Source organism: Simochromis diagramma, unplaced genomic scaffold, assembly GCF_900408965.1.
Source record: "Simochromis diagramma unplaced genomic scaffold, fSimDia1.1 OVJJ01000131.1, whole genome shotgun sequence".
NCBI classification, from domain to species: domain Eukaryota; kingdom Metazoa; phylum Chordata; class Actinopteri; order Cichliformes; family Cichlidae; genus Simochromis; species Simochromis diagramma.
Genome location: NW_024387200.1, coordinates 3,019,127 through 3,037,366, shown reverse-complemented (window position 1 = coordinate 3,037,366; position 18,240 = coordinate 3,019,127). Strand labels below are relative to the sequence as shown.

Genomic DNA, 18,240 nt, shown 5'->3' with positions numbered 1-18,240 from the left:
CTTTTTTATATTTTTGCCCCTTAGCTTCCTCTGTATAAACAAATAGAATTTTGCTCATTTATCCACTTAGTTTCTCTGTCTTTCTGATTAGAAGTGAAAGGCTGTGAGACTGGGATAACCTAGAGCGGATGGTTCCAAGGATATCTTAGGCCAGCATGCCCGTGTGCGCATCAGTGGGAGTCTGAATGTGTGTGTGCATGTACTGTATAAACAAATGCAGATCTACTTGAAGGGCGCGGCCAATTAAAAGAAGCCCCTCAAGGAGCAAGCTCATCAGGATGCAGTGAACATCGCAGATCCACTTTCAGATAGCCTGCTGGAATCTGTCACTGTAACTAAGGCATTAATACAACCGAGCTCCATAGCATAAAACTTTGACATCTTTATCCTTTGACGTTGAGAAACTGGATGATAAAATTGATCTATTATAACGTTTCACAAACTCAGATCGTATAGAAATGTATAATTGGATATGAAATCTTGTTATTATTTTAATTCAACAACTCTGCCAAAGATGTCATTACATCACCCAGTAGTGCGTTACATGAAGAGAACAACTCAATTTTAGTCATAATTAGAGAGATTAAAAGTCTTTTCAACATGATTTAAATACCTATTATTAAAAAGTTAACAGTATATTTTGCTAAGACATTTAAATATGCATCTGGCTGAACAGGTGAATGTTGAAATTTCATTTACTTTGAATGAAACATTCGTTTGTGATGAAACTAAAGGTTGCAACCAAAATACATAGAACCATGAACCACTAAATGGGTGACACCAGTGTATTTAACCACAAACCCTGTGTGCAGTGGCAATCCCGAGGTCACTATGTGAAATAAGTGGCAAGAACACCTCCTGTTTACCTCCTTCACTTGAGGTAAATCAGTGACTTCTTGCATGCATCATTATCATCATTATGGCAAAATCTCTGAGCTTTGTGAGATTCTTTTGAAGGAGCTCAGATTTTGCCAGTTATGCTTAGTTTATGTAAAAATGTAGTTTGCTGTTGTTTTGGTTTACAAGCTTAAATTGCTTTCATGTGTGTATTATATATGAGTGTAGAATTGTATATAGTTAAAATGTATGGATCGTATAATGTTGAATTCTGAATATTGATTTGTAAATAATGGAATTTGAAATAAGGGTGTAGGAACAGGAAAAGTGTAAACTTCATCCTACTCCTTTTCGAGCATAAACATTTTGTAGACGTGGAGATATTCATGAAAACTTGATCTATCATCACTGTTCTGACTCCTGTTCTGACAGGTGAGGAATTCAAGGAAAAAAACCTTCAATGTTTCACGCCTACAGTGAGGGGGTAGTTGGCTCTTTTATGCTGTTGGGGGACATTCTATTACAGTGGTTTGAATTAACTTATCATCCCTGTCTATGGGTCATCCCAGTCACCACATCTCAACTGAAAGAACGAAAATGAGAGATTCTGGACCGGTGTATCATCAAAACATCAAAATAAGAATATTGAATAAATATAAATCTGAATATTTTAGAAATTACTAATCTAATGAGATTTTCCCATATTAACATCTCTAGGAGTAAATAGTGAATAGTCTGTAAAATAGAACAAATATCTAGTGAGCAGCAGCTATCTTGACAAAAACACCATGTTGATGTGAGAGGTCAGAATGGCCAGACTGGTTCTAATTGATAGGAAAGTAACAATAACTCAAATAACCACTCATTACAACCAAGGTATACAGAAGAGCGTCGCTGAATGCACAAGACTCTGAACTTTGGAACACACTGGGCTATAGCAGCAGAAGATCACACCAGGTACCACTCCTGTTAGCCAAGAAGAGGAATCTGAGACTTTTGACTGTATCTCTAAATTTGGTCAATAAAAGACGGGAAAAACACTGCCTTGATTTCTCCTGTGACATCTAGATCATTGAATCAGGATTTGGCATTAAGCACGGGTCCAACCTGTCATAGTGGTGGTGTCATGTTTTCCCATTTTGGGCATGAACATCATTTGAATGCCACAGCCTACCTGAGTATTGTTGCTTACCACGTCTGTCCTTTTATGACTACAGAGTACCCTTCTGGAGACCAGCAGGATAACACATCGTGTCACAAAGTTTAAATCATCTCAAACTAGTTTCTTAAACACGATAGTGAGTTAAATTAACTTAAATGGCCTTTAAAAACAACATCTCAATTCAATGAGCATCTTTGGAAAGCGGTGAAACGGGACATCTGTATCATGGAGCAGCTGACAAATCTGCACCAAATGGATGACGCTATCAATTCAATATCAACCAAAAATCTCTGGTGGCTGTTTCCACCACCTTGCTGAATCTACATCCTGCTTAAGTTGTTAAGAAAAAAAGGGGGTAGAACCCAATACTAGCAAAGTGGACCAGTAATGTAACCAGAGGGTGTATTGTGATTTTGCATATTTCTCATTTAATACCTCAAGAGAACAACAGTGTTGTTTGGTTTCATTGCTGACCGTGAATGACTAATATGACAAAAACCAAACAAACCTGTAACTCTATAACTCACACGGATGTAAACAGCATTCAAAATAACATCCCTAATCATTTTTCTCTCACTTGCCACGCCATCCATACAGTACATTATGAAAGAAACCAAAAAAAAAAAAACCCAAAAACATTTATTTCATTTTCTTAACTTCCTCTCCTTTCTCCAGACCTCCCCATAAACTAACTGAACACTACACCCACACACACATTATCTCTTCCAGCCCTCCCCCTGCGCTTGTATAAACATCCATACAAACACAAAGATGGATCAATTTCACATTCCCTTTCAGGGTGCGGAAGATGCTTTGCCTTATTGTCAGTTTATATCATGAGGTTGGATTCCCCTAATGCTGAAATGCAAATCAGCTTTGTTTTTTTTATTGTTTATTTGTTTTCTTTTATTAGCACCATTTTCTCATAGCTTAATGCATTCAGAACAATCATCTTGCCACCTCAGATGATGCATCTTGTGGCCTATTTTTGAAAATGGGGCAGAGCTTTTGGCGAGGCATTGCCAAAAAATAACAGAGTTAACTAATTGGGAAAAAAAATGCCCTAAATGTGTAGTGGTTTCAAAGAGAAAGCGTTCAGTTCCACTATAATGGTTTTATCCATTCATTTGGGCTTCATTGGCTTTGCCTGGCAGTAGACAGGGAGCGACGGCACCCCCGAGCAACAGCTTTCCCACAGAGGCATTTGATCATATGCTGACTGGGTGAAAAAGAGTGTAAATTAAAGTCCCTCCTCATTGTGACACTTTAAACACAAGAAAAGGCAGGCCATATTTTCTCAGCCAAATCAGGAGCCTGAGAGATGGATACCAATTATAATTGCAGCAGAAAAAAAAAAAATGAATACAAATCAGACATAGGTGTGTGTCAGACGCCTGGTGCTAAATCATGCCAGCAGTTGGGTAATGAAAAGTTGCCTGTAGGGTCTGAGGGACCCAGAGCCATTCTGTGCCAATGAAGGGGTGTGCACTTGAATTTGCATCACCCTGTGACATATCAAAGAGAATGCACAAGCAGATGTGCCTCTTTGATTTTGCTACTTGTGAAAAGCAAAGTTATTCTGTATCCCCACAATAATCTGCAGCTTTCTTACCCTATTCCTGCAGTTTTAGCCAAGTCATGAACATGAGGAAGATGGAGTGTGTACAGCATGTTGCATAAGCACTGTGGCAGTGGTGTATGCATGTGACAGTGCTGGGGCAGTCTTTGCACGGGTGGGGCAATGTGGAAATTAAGATTTTCCACAATATCTTATTTGAACCAAGTGGATGTTACAGCCTCGGTGCTGCTGACCAAACAGCACATGTCATATCTGTGTTATACACTCTGCACTGCAGTAAACATGACTAGATCACTAAAACAAAACAAACAAACAAAAAAAGCCACAAAAAAACAAAAAACGCAGGGTTACAGTCAGGTGCAGGAAGAGACACAATGACACGCCAGGTGCTGCATCCTCCTTCCTTTCCCACCCTCCCTCTAGCTCTCCGTGAGTGTCCTCACGCACACAAACACGCACACAAACAACTGACAAGAAATTAAATTCTTAACCATTTCTGGCGGAATTGAGAAAGCATTCTTGCCCTCATTAGAATAGCTCCAAGTCCAGTCATGAAAGCTACAAGGCCCAATTTCCTGTCACTTTGGCGGCACCCTGAGTGGGACGATGCCACCAAAACACCAATTATAAGCCAAGGAGCTGGGGAATGAAGCGGTATTACTGGGCCGCCAAGCGGACCATCTGCAGACTTCATCAAACGCTCAGCCCACAGCGTCCAGACGGGCAGAAGCGGATGCCCGGTTTAAGTTGCGATATCATGCAGAGCATATTGACCACTGCAAACAGTACACGGCCTCTCGCTCTCTCGTGCGCACTCTCACTGACACACGCATACAAAAAGGGAAAGCAAGACACGCACAAGATAAGATCCGAATTACGACTCAATTAAGAGCCACTGATTCAAGGTCGTTTACAGCCGACACTTCTGTTTCTAGTTTTTTTTTTTTTCTTCCGTTCCAACAATAAAATTATATTTGATTGTATATAAAGGCTTTATTTTTCGATTTCTTTCGATTCTTTTTTTATTGTCATGCTGATAGCCATACCTTATTTTAATCAAACCTCGGGGGTGTTGAACGGAGTCAACTCCAATTAGGACACCTGATTTATCTTTCTGTCTGTCCTCCACAGAGCGGTGACACTGCACCGTTGTGGATTTTATCAGTGCGCAGTAACCCAGCGGGATCCTACTGTCTGATATATGTGAAAACTTTACAAAGGTGTCCAGCTGTCTGATGTGTACTCACCATCAATAATAACGGTCTTCATGATTCAGATGAAAGTGAAATCCAGAGGCTTTATAATTCCGAGAATGAATCCCACGTATACGGAGATAGATAGGAAATCCGCTAATTATTGCAATTTATGGGTTATTGCAAATCCAGTGCAAGACGGGAAACAGGCAGACTAAAGCACCCCTGCACCCTTCAAACTTTAGCCGTAGGTCTTCCCGAGTGGGGAGCCACGTCTCCAGCTGCACCCTGGCTCAGTCATGTGGACGAGAGATTCAAAAACAGTCAGCAATAAACATCCAATTTGGGATCAGTAGACTCGACGCACCAGTCGACACCTCCCCAAATATAGGACGCGCAAACAGCTCGGGAGAAGAGCTCAAAGTGTTAACGCAGAAGTGGAGAATCAACGGCACAGGCGAAAACCGAGTATTGAATCCATCTTTTGAAATCGCAGCAGATATCCAGTCTGATTACTTGCCCCTCTGTATTTCCCAAGTACACTGAAAAAAAGTGTGTGGTATGAGCACGGTTGTCGGTCGCACTGGTGCGCGCCAGTGTGCGTTTACCACGGAGAGGTGGAAAGGGAGGGCGGGGCGGCAAGGGGCGTTTGGCGGAAAGAGACAGAAAGAGGGAGAGAGAGAATTCGAAGATGAATGTTTTATGGGTCTGTATCACGCTGCAAAAAATATCCCTCCTAATTCTGAGTGCATGGGCTATTAATCATGGCAGATAAAAGAAAGACTGGATTTTATGTCCGAGGCTATTTATAGAAAATACTGGACACAAACAAAACTGAACTGAAAATAACAATAATAATCATAATTTTAGGTAACTGGTGTCATTCCTAGAATCAAAGAGTGAATCTGATACTTAATGACTTATTTGGAGAGACATTTCTTACAGTGCTAGGCTGTGCTCTAATGAATGTTTTATGTGCAGGGGTGGTGGGCTGGTGGTGGGTAGGAAGGTGACGTGAGGCGAATCTATTTGGATCGGACATGGCCAGGCACGCACATGCATACGAAAACACCCCCAAAAGACAGGCTGAGAGCCAGGCTTCCTGCAGAGACCCAAGCTTCCTCCTGGGGACTTCACAGTTTGGCTGTCCTGACGTAGGTGTAGTTGTTAAAGCCGTGAGAAACAAAGATCTCAGTTCTACTTGGTTAACTGAACCGTTACAATAACATTTGTAATCCTGAGGCTAACCTGAGACCCTTAACTACTTCTGGAAATGTTTTCTTTTGTTTAAAGAAAAAGAACAATGAAAACAAAACTGTGCTAGGTGAAAATGTCTATTGAAAACCCAATTAAAATATTTTTTCATGCGTTTATACTTTCAACGGAATCCAATATTATGAATTCCTTTTCAGTGTATCGGATGTGATAACCTTTATTTTTACGAAAGGATTAAACTACTTAACTACTGCACTGTTAACGCTGATTGGCTCGAAGACCAATTCACCTTGTCTTTGGCCTGCACCTTTGATGGGTTTTGCTGAAACCCTGGAGGATTGAAGAAGCAGCAGCGGGCTATTATCTATAGGTATCACACGCCCCCTACCGACAGACACAAAAATTGATTTTCAGCATCACAGAAAGAGAAAGAGAAGCCTCATCTCGAGATGATGTCTCCCACCTCGCCTTAGATACAGCAAGCAATCACACTGGCAATGTATTTGTAAGCACAGGCAGAGAAGCTGTTGAAATTAAAGTGGAAGGTACATTTCTTATATTTAGTTTTCAATAAGAAATTCTGGAATTAACGTTGATAAAATTACACATACCATTCTCAGATTTGTATTTGGAAAAGCAGTTTAACTGTTGATTCGCAGCACATACAGGCACAAGATTAAACATTGCATATTACAATATTGTACGTACATGGGGACATAAAAGATACAAGATTACCATGGGGAGCAGGTGAATGGAAACCGCAGCCAGGTGGGTGGTTTAGCTGAGTGTAATGGAGAATGCAGCAGGCTAATCCCAAGCTTACAACTACCACCAATATTGAATCACACTATCAGAATATGTCGGTGAGCCACTAGCCTGGTATTTGCTCACAGTGGAGACCGTCAGGGCCAGATGGCCAGTAGAGACAGTCCAAAGCCGCCTCAGCAACCCGCTGAGAACCAGGTCACCCTGCCAGAAAGGAAGTGCTGTCACCTTTCACAGTCGTCTCTGCCTCTCATGCTTTATCCTAATGCATCCATGTGGACAAACACATGTTTGTGGATAATCCTGCCATCACTTCTACGTTATGCATTTTTGTGTCCTTGAGTGAATGGTAACAAAATGCTTTTCGCGTGCTGCTTTTTCATGTGCTGTTTTGGAAGCTTTTCAGAGAAAAATAATACTAATCACGATGAGCAGACAAAAAGTTGCATTTCCCAGTATTAACAGCAACAGGAACTGCAAGAATGTTGAGTGTGTGTTAGGTCTTCGAACCAAAATATCATGAAACAGACATGAGTTGCATATGAAATGAGATCTTAATTAAGTCACAGCATTTAGTGTTGACGTGATCACAAGACATTTCCATAATATAACCCCTGTCAATTTTATTTCCAGTAAAAATATTATTTTGGTTCAGTTGTCATGACGTCTTCTCGTGCTACGAACTTACGGATGCTATGCAAGTGATTATTCTCACTTCCTCTGCTCATTATACAACATGCACGCTTACTACTGAGTCCTCTGCCAACCCTATTACAGTATATCACAATGATATGCACCAGCAAGTGAAAAGGATGCAGGTAAATTGTCGTGGGAGCTTTGAGGCTGGAGGCCTTGCACAACGAGTGACTGTAAATTAACTAAGGGTGGATCATTGCCATGCGAATAGAAAAAAAAGGAGATTGGGGATCTTTAATTCATGACAGTAATGAAATGAGTCAAGCTGTTGAGTCTCAAAGGCAGTGGATCCCTAGGCTGAGACTCTACTATTCTTTTCATCCCAAGTCTGACAGATCAAAAGGAGAACAGGGGCATAAATGACTTCCTTTGGTAATAGGAAAGTTAGTTGTGTTCCACTGCCACAGGAACTACAGCAGGGCCAGTGTTAATCACAGTATATGAATGACAGCTAAAGCATATTCCCTTTACACACTTTGGATTACAGAATGAACAGTTTGAAGATACTTTTGTTAAGTTATGTTTGAGTTTGAAAAAGGTCACGGAGGTTCCTTAGGACACCCCATGGCTTATACATTCCCCTGCCTGATAACGCTTCCTTATGTTTTCCACACTTTCAACACTATGTAAATATTCTACAATAGTTATAAAGATGTAGGTGGTTACCTTCATGAGATATTCTTTGCCTTATCTGTCCATTGCTAGTCTAAATGTGAGCTGGATTAGTACATTTGTCACTTTAGGCAATAGGCTTTTTAAAAGTTTCCCAAACCAACAGCAGAGGTTAGGAAGGGTAAAAATGCTTGGATATACTAAAAAAGAAATAAAATGTGTAAAGAAAAGGAATGAAAATGTAAATCCTCCTCAGGGTGAGAATCCCTGCTGGCTGAGTTTCACAGTATGAGTCTGTGAAATATGATAGGTAAAGAAAATCCAAGGCAATTCTGCCTTTTTTAAATACCAGTTGTTGAATGAGAGTTATTTTAAGCGTCTCATGATCCTGAAATTGGTCATTGGTGTATTTCACATTAAAAATACACATTTTAATTTTGGAAAGTGGTATGTGAAAAATATTATATGAATAAGAAAGTTCTGGTTTTGTTCCTCTGAAAAATGATTGAATTGGTGTTATATAAAATTGAACCCTTGAATTACCTTATATACTGACTTTTTAAAAAAAAAAAAATTGCGTTGTGAAGAGATGATTTACTTGTACATCTTTCTTTCAAATAGAATAGGAAATAGCAGCAGACTTTGTTTTATGTATTTAGAGAACTGGTGACCCACACCCGCTTTCACACCTTGGCTCATGTGATTAGGTAGAGGATCATCAGGGGGTCCTTTGTCCCTCTTTGGGGGGAAACTCCCACTGGGTTTAAATCTGAGACTCTCCACCTTTTGACCTTAGAACTGAAGAAGCTTCTCGGATGAGAGGTGAAACGTCTTCAAGCAACTCAAAGAAGTCCAGACGTTTTTCTTTCCAAGCTCCTTAGACTACGATGACCTGGATGACTGAGAGCCTTCACAGACATATTTAGAGAACTCTATTTAGCAAATTAAAAACTAACCTAAAAAGTAGAAATAAAAGCAAGGTAGCTTGTGTGATGATAATATAAAAGAAATACAGACCCAATTCTCATATTTTATTCACTATAGAATGCAGAAAACCAATTGAATGTATACATTGAGACATTTTACTGTTTCATTAAATATATTAGCTCATTTTGACTTTGATGCCAATGACACATCTCAAAAAAGTTGGGACAAGGCCATGTTTACCAATGTATAACTCCTCCTCTTCTTTTAACAGCACAGTCTGTAAGTGCTTCCAAACTGTGGAGAACAGTTGTTGGGTTTTTGGGAGAGGAATGTTCCCATTCTTCTCAGCTAAAGGATTCTAGCTGGTCACTTTTGTCTTCTTTGTTGTATTTTGGTTTCATCATGTACCAAATGTTTTCATTTGGTGAAAAGTCTGGTCAGTTCAGTACCTGAAAATTTCTATTATGTAGTCATGCTGTTGTAATAGATGCAGTATGCCATTTAGCATCCAGATGATGTCTTCCCTGAAAAGACATCATCTGGATGGGAGCATATGTTGCGCTATATACTTTTCAGGAATGATGGTGCCCTTCCAGATGGTTGCAGGCCACAGGCACTTATGCACCCCCGTACAATCAGAGATACAGACTTTTAAACTGAGTGTGGATAACAAACTGGATGGTCTCTTCTCATTAGTCAAGGAGGCAGCGTACATACAAAGAACTTCAAATTTGTCTTTGTCTAACAGCAGAACAGTTTTCAACTTTGCCTCAGTTTCTGGATTATATTCACGTAAGGCTTTTTCTTTGGACGATAGAGCTATAACCTGAATTTGTGAATGGCAGTCATTCATAGTGATTTCCACGGCAGAATTATGCCTGTTCTTAATGCAGTGCTGCCCGAGGGCCTGAAGGGCATCAGATACTGATTTTCAGGCTTGCCCTTGCACAAAGAGACTTTGACAACTATATGCACTGTAGACGGGGAAATAGTCAAAGTTCTCACAATTTTACATTAACTAACACTATTACTAAATTATTCTACAATGGGTAGGGGCAGTGTTTTGCTGATTGGTGAAGCTCAGTTGACATTTTTCCAATGAAATGGTAAAAGTTTAAACATTTGATATGTTTTCTGTGTTCTACAGTGAATAAAACATGAGATTTCCAAATCATTGCATTCTGTTTTTATTTACATTTTAAACAGCTTACCAGCTTTTTTGGAATTGGGGTTGTACATTTGTAGATTACATTCCCAGCTGCTCAGAGATGAAACAGCTGTCTGCAGACACCATGCCAAAACCATAAACCATAAATAAAGGTTGTTATTTAGTGTGTGCACAGTATATACATGCTTGCTTAAGCAATAGTTGTTTATCACTATGAAATATGTTTAAGCATATATTACTAAAATGTCAAAAGACAGTCAACAATGATGTACTGTACATCACACATGACTGATGGACAGCAGTCACAGATGCTGGACACCAGCACTGAAATGAACTGTAATCAATTTTATTACAACTATCACATAATTATGTCAGTTTTGCAGTGTGAAGTGAATCACTTGGAGAATGCTGTTAATTCTCTGATCCTCATGCTGATGAGGCACATTTGAATTGAAATTGCCCTTGAGGAGAAGAATTCAATCACAGCGATGTATTCCCTCGCTACTGCCATTAGATTCTGCACCATTCATTTCTTATTTTTATGTTTTTTGCTTTCTCTTCTTTTCTTCTCCAAACTTGCAGGACAAAGAGTTTGTGCTGCTCCCCCTGCTCTTGCTCATTAGGCCTTAGAGTCAGATATTAATTCTGGCCCGAGTGAAAACCCTGTTGCCATTAAGATCGAGTGACAGCTCATTTTCCTTGGTGGCCTGTAGAAGACAATAGCGGTGTTGGAATTGGGTTTTTTTTTTCTTCTTTTTTTAGTGTGTAACCTCATTAACTCATTGGAATAAAGACAATGTGGAGTTGTTTGCATTAAGCTGTAATTATACAAATTCACTCACTTCCTCCGTCTCTCAGTCACTCTCTTTCTTCTCGTTCCATTTTCAGTTTTAATTAGATTCTCCTCTGCTCAAACATTGACAATTTGGACTTGCTTTTGACTCCTGAATTAAGCACCCACCGACTCATCATTTCCGATATTATTTGAGTGTCATGTGTGAGATGCACAAGAAAAGAGTGTGAAAATGAAGGACGTCTCCATGCAAACATGCCATGTGTCTTCACTAGTCATATATTACCTGGCATGACAAGGCTACATTCCTTGAGACTGTCAGTGGGTCGAGAAAGCATAAGAATGTGGAAATTTATTCTCCTACAACTCCACGTGCTTCGTTGCATGACCTTGATTTTGTCTCTTTTTCAATTGATAGCCAGGAGGGGGGTTGGGGGGATAGATACAGAAAGAAAAAGTGATGGTTGAATGAACACAGGCTTGGTGCATCTCTCTCGTGTGAATTTGAGCTTGTCTACTGTGATATAAGCAAAGATAGCAGATGTGAGCCATGGCTTTTTCCTCCTGCATTTCTCTATGCACAGTAATGTAACTGCATTGGCATGGGAAAAAAAAGAAGCTTTTGCTTAATTAATTATATTTGCACTTGTGAAATTACCTTTTTCACTTCTGTAGGAACCTGTAAGTAAGTACACAAATTTCTCCTCCTGAAGGAGTTAGCCAGTCTCAGCGAAACTTTGCACAAACATTGTCACACATACAGCGATTGTTGGCATCTGAATGTTTTTTAAAAAAAGATTTATTATAAATCCAAATTCTTTTGCTTTTCGTCTTAATCATCCCCTGTGAATGCGATATTACATTCTCTGTTTGTCTTTGTGTCTTGCATTAATGTATGTCACCCCTAATTAACTTTACAGTCCCCAAAATATGTATCCAGGATGTAATTTGTTGAACTCACCACTAAATACGGGATGAAAAGCATGAATTCCTTTACAGGATAAATGTGTAGTACGACAACGCTGGCTTGCATGCCATTTATACTATATAATAATTTTAAGCAGGTATGTATGAATGGGTATGAAATGGTTTTCATATTGACAAATATGTGAAATTAAATTAATATAAAGTCAATTATACTGTAAGCATGCAGCACGTGAATTAGCGAGGGCCAATTTTTGAATGAGCTAATGGGCATGACTTTCTCACACTAGCCAAGATAAACTCTATCATAACACATGTGTACTACATGAAAACACTGTGAAAATCATTGTGTATTTTTGTGGTGTCAGTATGAATTTGACACATGCTCCAAGAATCTGTGGTAGCACCCTAGATATTGCTATCAGTATATTTTTGTAAACATGCAATAAATCTTAAAAGGAAGACCCAAATGCAAACTCTGAGACCAAACGTCAATTAACAGGAAATGAACCTCTGATCAGGTTTTAAATAAATCCATAAAATAAACCAGTACAAAGGCAAAACGAAATAAACAAGGAGGACAAACAGATACTCCAACAAAGAACAAAGAGAAGACAGTGTTTTAAATGGTCACAGTCATACTGAAGTTTATTCAGAGGAATGAAACATAGGTGAAAATAATTGAGTCAGTGGTAGACAGGAAGTAAATATAAAACTAGGGCCCAAGAAACAGGAAGTAAGAAAGTAAATCAGGAAGCAATTAAAAAGAACTTGACACAGTAGAACATTGGGAGTAGCTGAAAAAGAAAACAAAGTAGATGAAAATAATAAAGTCTAATCACAGTCTCAGGAACTCTAATTACAAAAACAAAAAATAAAAAAAAAATGCTGGAACTAAAAATTACTTGTTCAAGATATTAATGAAAAGTCAAACTGGAAAAATATAAACAAAGCAGGAACCAAATAGAGAACATGATAAATCGAATCTAAGACTCACTTGAACCCTGGGCTCAAGGACGCTGAAATGACAATATTATTTTTTTTCCTTTTATAAAGAATGCTCAAGTTAATTCTCCACTAAGGAAGGTGAAAAAAAGGAAGTTACTAAAGCAACTTTCACAAGGATTTATAGAATTTCCAGGTTTTATTATTGCCAGCATTCTTCTCAAGCAAAAATGGCTGTTTGTATGCAGCCCTAGGCAGTAAGAGTGAGAGAATGAGAGATCCAAAATGAGGCATTTATACAAAAATTCTGGGATGACAGAAAAACACTGTCTTAGTGCAATACTATCAGATATCCAGCACCTTTAGGCTCCTGCCAGGTTTCACTGGATGGTGAAAATTTAAATGCAGAATTTAAGATGTTGCATTGGGGAAATGAGAATACATAATCTAGAACATAACTCTTCAACTTTTCCGGGCATTGCATACCTCTTTCCCGAAATGAGCATCAAAGATGTAGGAAAGTACAAGTAAGAAAGCGCGACATCAATGATCCATGCAAGTGGTGGTAAAGAAAGAGGAAAATGAGGGGATGACAGAAAACTGGATCAACACAAGACACATGGAACACAGGATAGTCCCGCAGACACTGGAAGCCACAAGGTTAAGCACCTTAACCACAGGGAATGAGCCAGTACTCACAGTAGTAGGTCCCTTTTGGACAGTCTTGTAAATAAATGTGGCTGATTAATGGTGGTTGGCAAGTCTCTCATGCTAGGGCCATTTTAGCACATTATCATGTACAATTCCACCTCCACATATATGATTAGGAATTTAGTGCCTTTCAGACCATGCTCCTGGGAAAGGGGCACAGGTGCCTGACAATGATAACAATAGAATAACTGCAATAGGAGCAGAGCTGAGCAATGTGGGCCTACTCCAAACATGTGGAGTATATACAGGAGTCTGGGAGACAAAACACCATGGAGTAGAATCCAGTTTGTATTCCCTCTCAGGCTGTACATAAGTCTGTAAGTTGTTGTGGAAGTTTTCCATTTAAATAAAGCCTGCAGACAAGCGGTGAGCGGTAGCTAACATTGTTTAATCAAAACAAAGAACAGAAAACCAAGCTTGGTGGAGAGCCTGCATGATCGTGGGGCAGACGGTCAGCAGAGTCTCACTGAGCCTAACATGGCTCTCAGTTAAATACCTTCACCAGGAACAAAAGGCAGTACACAGCTGTTTCACACCTTAACCCTTTAAGACCTACCATAGAACCAAGTCCGCCAGAGCTTATATTATATTTTTACATGCTGTGGAGCCATTTTTGGGAGCATTTCAAGTTGCTATACATCAATACAACCATTATAGCCCAGATTTTAATAATATGTATTCATTAAGTGCACAGTAATTACATAAATTGCAAAAAAGTGCAATAAACTACAAAAAAATTGAAAATCGTTTTTGCTTTTTTAACATATATTTGTAGTTAGAGAAATTTAAGAGGCTTATCCCTCAAAATTGTAAATACAAAAAAGTTGCACAAAATAGTTTCCCACCACAGGAAATTTATTTTGAGTGTCTTCATAGTTTTATTTTTGAAATACACCAATTTTTATACACTGCAGGAAAAACGAAAATAAATATTATACTGCAAATTTGCAAAAAAGCAGCATATGCATCAAAATAAACTATTTCCAGCAGTGCAATATGAGTCCTAAGCATCCCACAAACGACACAGAAAGTCATAAAGTCAAAGATAACTTTTAAAAAGACCAGTATAGGCCCTGAGGCCCTGATGGTAAAAAAGACTACATTTCCGCGGAAATGACGTCACTTCCGGTTTCGGGCAGGTAATGGCGGAAATGCAAAAGTTCGCGCTGACGTCTATTCCAACATAGGAAGTGTTATGAACAGCTGATCTGATCGGCAAAGCGTGTTTCTGGAATATTATGTTTTTGTTGGTGCAAGTGCTTTTTATGCAGTTTTTAGGTTCGCACTCCCTTGCTACCTCCCAGAGTCATCGAAGAGACAAAAGACTCTTCCTGTGGACCTGTCTGCTTCCCCCCAACTTCCTTACCAGACCCCCACCATCTGTCTAACTGTATGAGTGTGAGACATGTTAAAATCCAGTGGCACCAAGGCATTATACAATAAAATAATGTGAATAATACATAAATAAAAGAAATTCCCATACAGAGTGTATGAACCGATGGGTGGACAGAAGACCCTTCACAGAAAAAAAAAGGAGAGATAAACTGAAGCCCACAACATTGCAGCTGCCAGGACATGAAGCCAAAGCACCTCTTCTGATCCAAACTTCAGCTATGTCATTACCTTAGTGCAGTATAGAATGAAGAATACACTGAGCATAATTAGAAAACTTGTCTATCAGTTACTGGAAAGCTGGTCACAAACAGTGATGTGCTACTTTTTTCACAAGGGGAAAGGTAAGGCAGCGTTAGTTTGAATGGGTCACTTGCTTTCCTCTCACTGGGTAGGCTGTGACAAACGCTCTGGTGTCCCGCTCCATTGTCAGCCACCAGGAAAGGTACACAAGGTATCCCAGGGTGACAGGTAACCTTTGTTGTGTGCTACCCCTCCAGCACAGGACCTTTTGGAAAGTTCCAAAAATAATGTGTCGGGGGGGTTGTTGCCCGAGTTTGACTGCTAAAGGTGACTCTAAGACTTTCTATATCAAAGGTTACATAGCCAACATTTAAAAAATATTTATGTATATGCTCATCATTCTTTGCCTGTCTGGCTTACCATTCTTTGAGGCAGGCCTATAGTAAAGTACCAAGTTTAACTCTCTTATACTAAAATCTTTTAGACATCCTAATAAGGTTCCTTCAAGGTTCCTGTTTCCTTCACACAATAAAACAATAAAACAATAAAACAATGGTCAGGCCCATCTAATCAAAGTTGCTTATGTCAATCTCTGTTCCCAATATCATGATATGACTCTGGGTAAAGTATCAAACATAACTGCAAACTGGTAAGAGGTGTTAGTAGAATTCAGGATGGGCTCTGAAGAAATGAGATCCAACCTCATAGGACCACTTAAAGCTTAAGGTAAGAACTATCAGAAGTCACGATACCTTGCTGTAGCCTGGCTGCTATAAAAGTTTGGAAATCTAAGGGCCCACTATGGCTCCTTCCAGCTCAGGGAGTGGGTTCAATCTCTTACTGGCAGGAATTTGATAGGATCTATCCTCGCTTCACCTTTAGCAAATGTAACCTTTTGGGAAGACAAAATGGGTGTGAAATTGGCACTTTTCTGCCTTCAGAACTACCAGCTCTCCATGAGATGTTGGGGTACTTGGAAAACATGCTGCTCACAGTCCTGAGAGGTAACAACTTTGCAACACAAAGGCAGTCAGTAGTGAGAAAGTGTTCACAGCAGCAGCTCACAGAAGACACCTCCTTTTATCAAAGGCAGAAAGCCAGCAAAAAAGACACAGATCGGGCATATAGCTTTGATAGCAAAGAAAAGATTGAATATGTAACACTCCCTCAGAGCTCACAGAGGTGGGACTATGAGGAAATGTTAACATGCTAGTATTTGCTTATTACTACCAATGTGCAACTGAAGCAGGTGGAAGTGTCATTAATGTTGTAGGTAGTGAGTCATGAATCAAAGAACTGGAAGAAATAATTGTGAACTGGTGATTTTACTATTAGAAAATTCAGGTGTAACTAATATTCTTGCACTTATCATAAATGTATTAAATTGTATGAAAATCCATCCAATAAGGTTTAAAGGATTTCACTCAAAAAATCTCTGTGCGTCTCACTGTAAATGTCGTTGAATGACTCATTCACCTTGTAATGTGTTATCCAAAAAGGAAGGTGTACAATTAAATGTTGTTTTTTTTATTTGCCGTCACTCCTAAATGTACATGAGCACATACAATAGCTCTGCCCTGTACTTACTGAGAACTTTGTCTCAGGCTGACTTATTCAGCATATTTTTTCATAAAGGACAGAGATTTATTCTTAGTCATATATAACAGTACAACCACCCTTGAGATCAAACACATGTCTTTTTATGTTGCCTTTTTGTTTTACTGTATAACAGTCACTCAGCAGGACAAATTGTCCTGACTTGCCCTGGAAAAGCAGCAAGTCAGTCTTACATAAATATGCCACATTGTTCTCCTTTGGATTGCGAGTAAATATAGGTTGGATTAAAAAAAAAAACTACAAGGTCAGCTGACAAACAAGCTTTCTTAATTCTTTTTTAAAGTCCCCCTCATTCCTTATTATTTCTAAATCTGATATGATTCCATGATAGATAAAGTCAATTAGACAAATCTCTTAATTGAATTAAGCAATTTGCCTCATTTCCCTCAATGGAATCTCTATTACCAGCATTATGTCAACTGCTTTCTGCTTCTATTGCATGTAACCTATCCTGAACCCCAAAAACTGTTTATGACATGTTCAGGTTATGGCATTTTAGGTAACTAAGACACCTTTCTTTTTTAAATGTGTAAATCCCACTAAGATTCTACCACAGCTGGCATAGAGGAAATGGTTAAGACACAATGGTTAACTCATTTCCATATCAAAATATTAAGGGTGTTCAGATTTGCCACTAAATTCCAAGCGGTTTTGAAGCTTCTGTTGTTCACAAGCTGAGATGTCATTGTCTGAATTAGATTGGATTAGGACCTTAATCTTTTCTTTCTCTCTCTCTTCTCTCTCATTGCATTTGTCTGAGGAAAAGCACCACAAGCAGTACAATGATGCAGTGCTTTTTCCAGCACAATCAGATTTCATGTATTTCTCAAGACAATTACCATCTAAAGTCATTTCTTTTCAGTAAATGTAACACAATATACCACAAAGTTATTTCAGTATGCTTTATCAGTCAAAATCTCTCAATCCATCTCAGTCGAAAATTAAAATTTGTGTGTTACTCAGTTACTACGTTTATAATGTGAAATCATATAATGAGATCTTTTTACTCTAGATATATATAGATGGTATCATAGTACAGCATCAGTAATGTGTGGTCCAGACCTAGATTGATTGCCTGATGGCGTGTCCAATGTGGCATGTTCCAGTTTAAATCTGGTCTGTTTATAATTTTTTCACAATAACAGTTTTCTGTAGGATATTGAAAGTTTGTGAAAGAGTATAATTAATCTTTCTTAGAATCAAGATTTTTCTTCTTTAAGCTTAAAGATAATACACGAGCATTAAAATTGCTGGCCCATGAAAGAATGGCCCTTGTACAATGATTAACCTAAAAAATAAAAAAATAAAACAAAACATGCTGTATTTCTCGGATTGTTTGTAATCTACCAGTCTAGGCTAAACTATTCATTTCCTTCAGAAATCTTCTCTTCCAATCAAAAAAGAGAAAAGCCTCTTACTGGAACATATAAATATATGTCTTTTGTTTTTTTCCCCCCCCAG

At 38.8% G+C, this 18,240-nt stretch overlaps 1 protein-coding gene across 1 annotated transcript in view; it reads right to left on the bottom strand.

Moving 5' to 3' along the window:
• rtn4r (reticulon 4 receptor) overlaps nt 1-5,532 on the bottom strand; it is a 45,319-nt gene extending 39,787 nt beyond the window's left edge. The window contains exon 1 of the mRNA XM_040050732.1: nt 4,826-5,532. Coding sequence (XP_039906666.1) covers nt 4,826-4,847 — 22 coding nt within the window. The 5' untranslated portion in view covers nt 4,848-5,532. The remainder of the gene's footprint in view (nt 1-4,825) is intronic.
• Between the last annotated feature and the right edge of the window lie 12,708 nt (nt 5,533-18,240).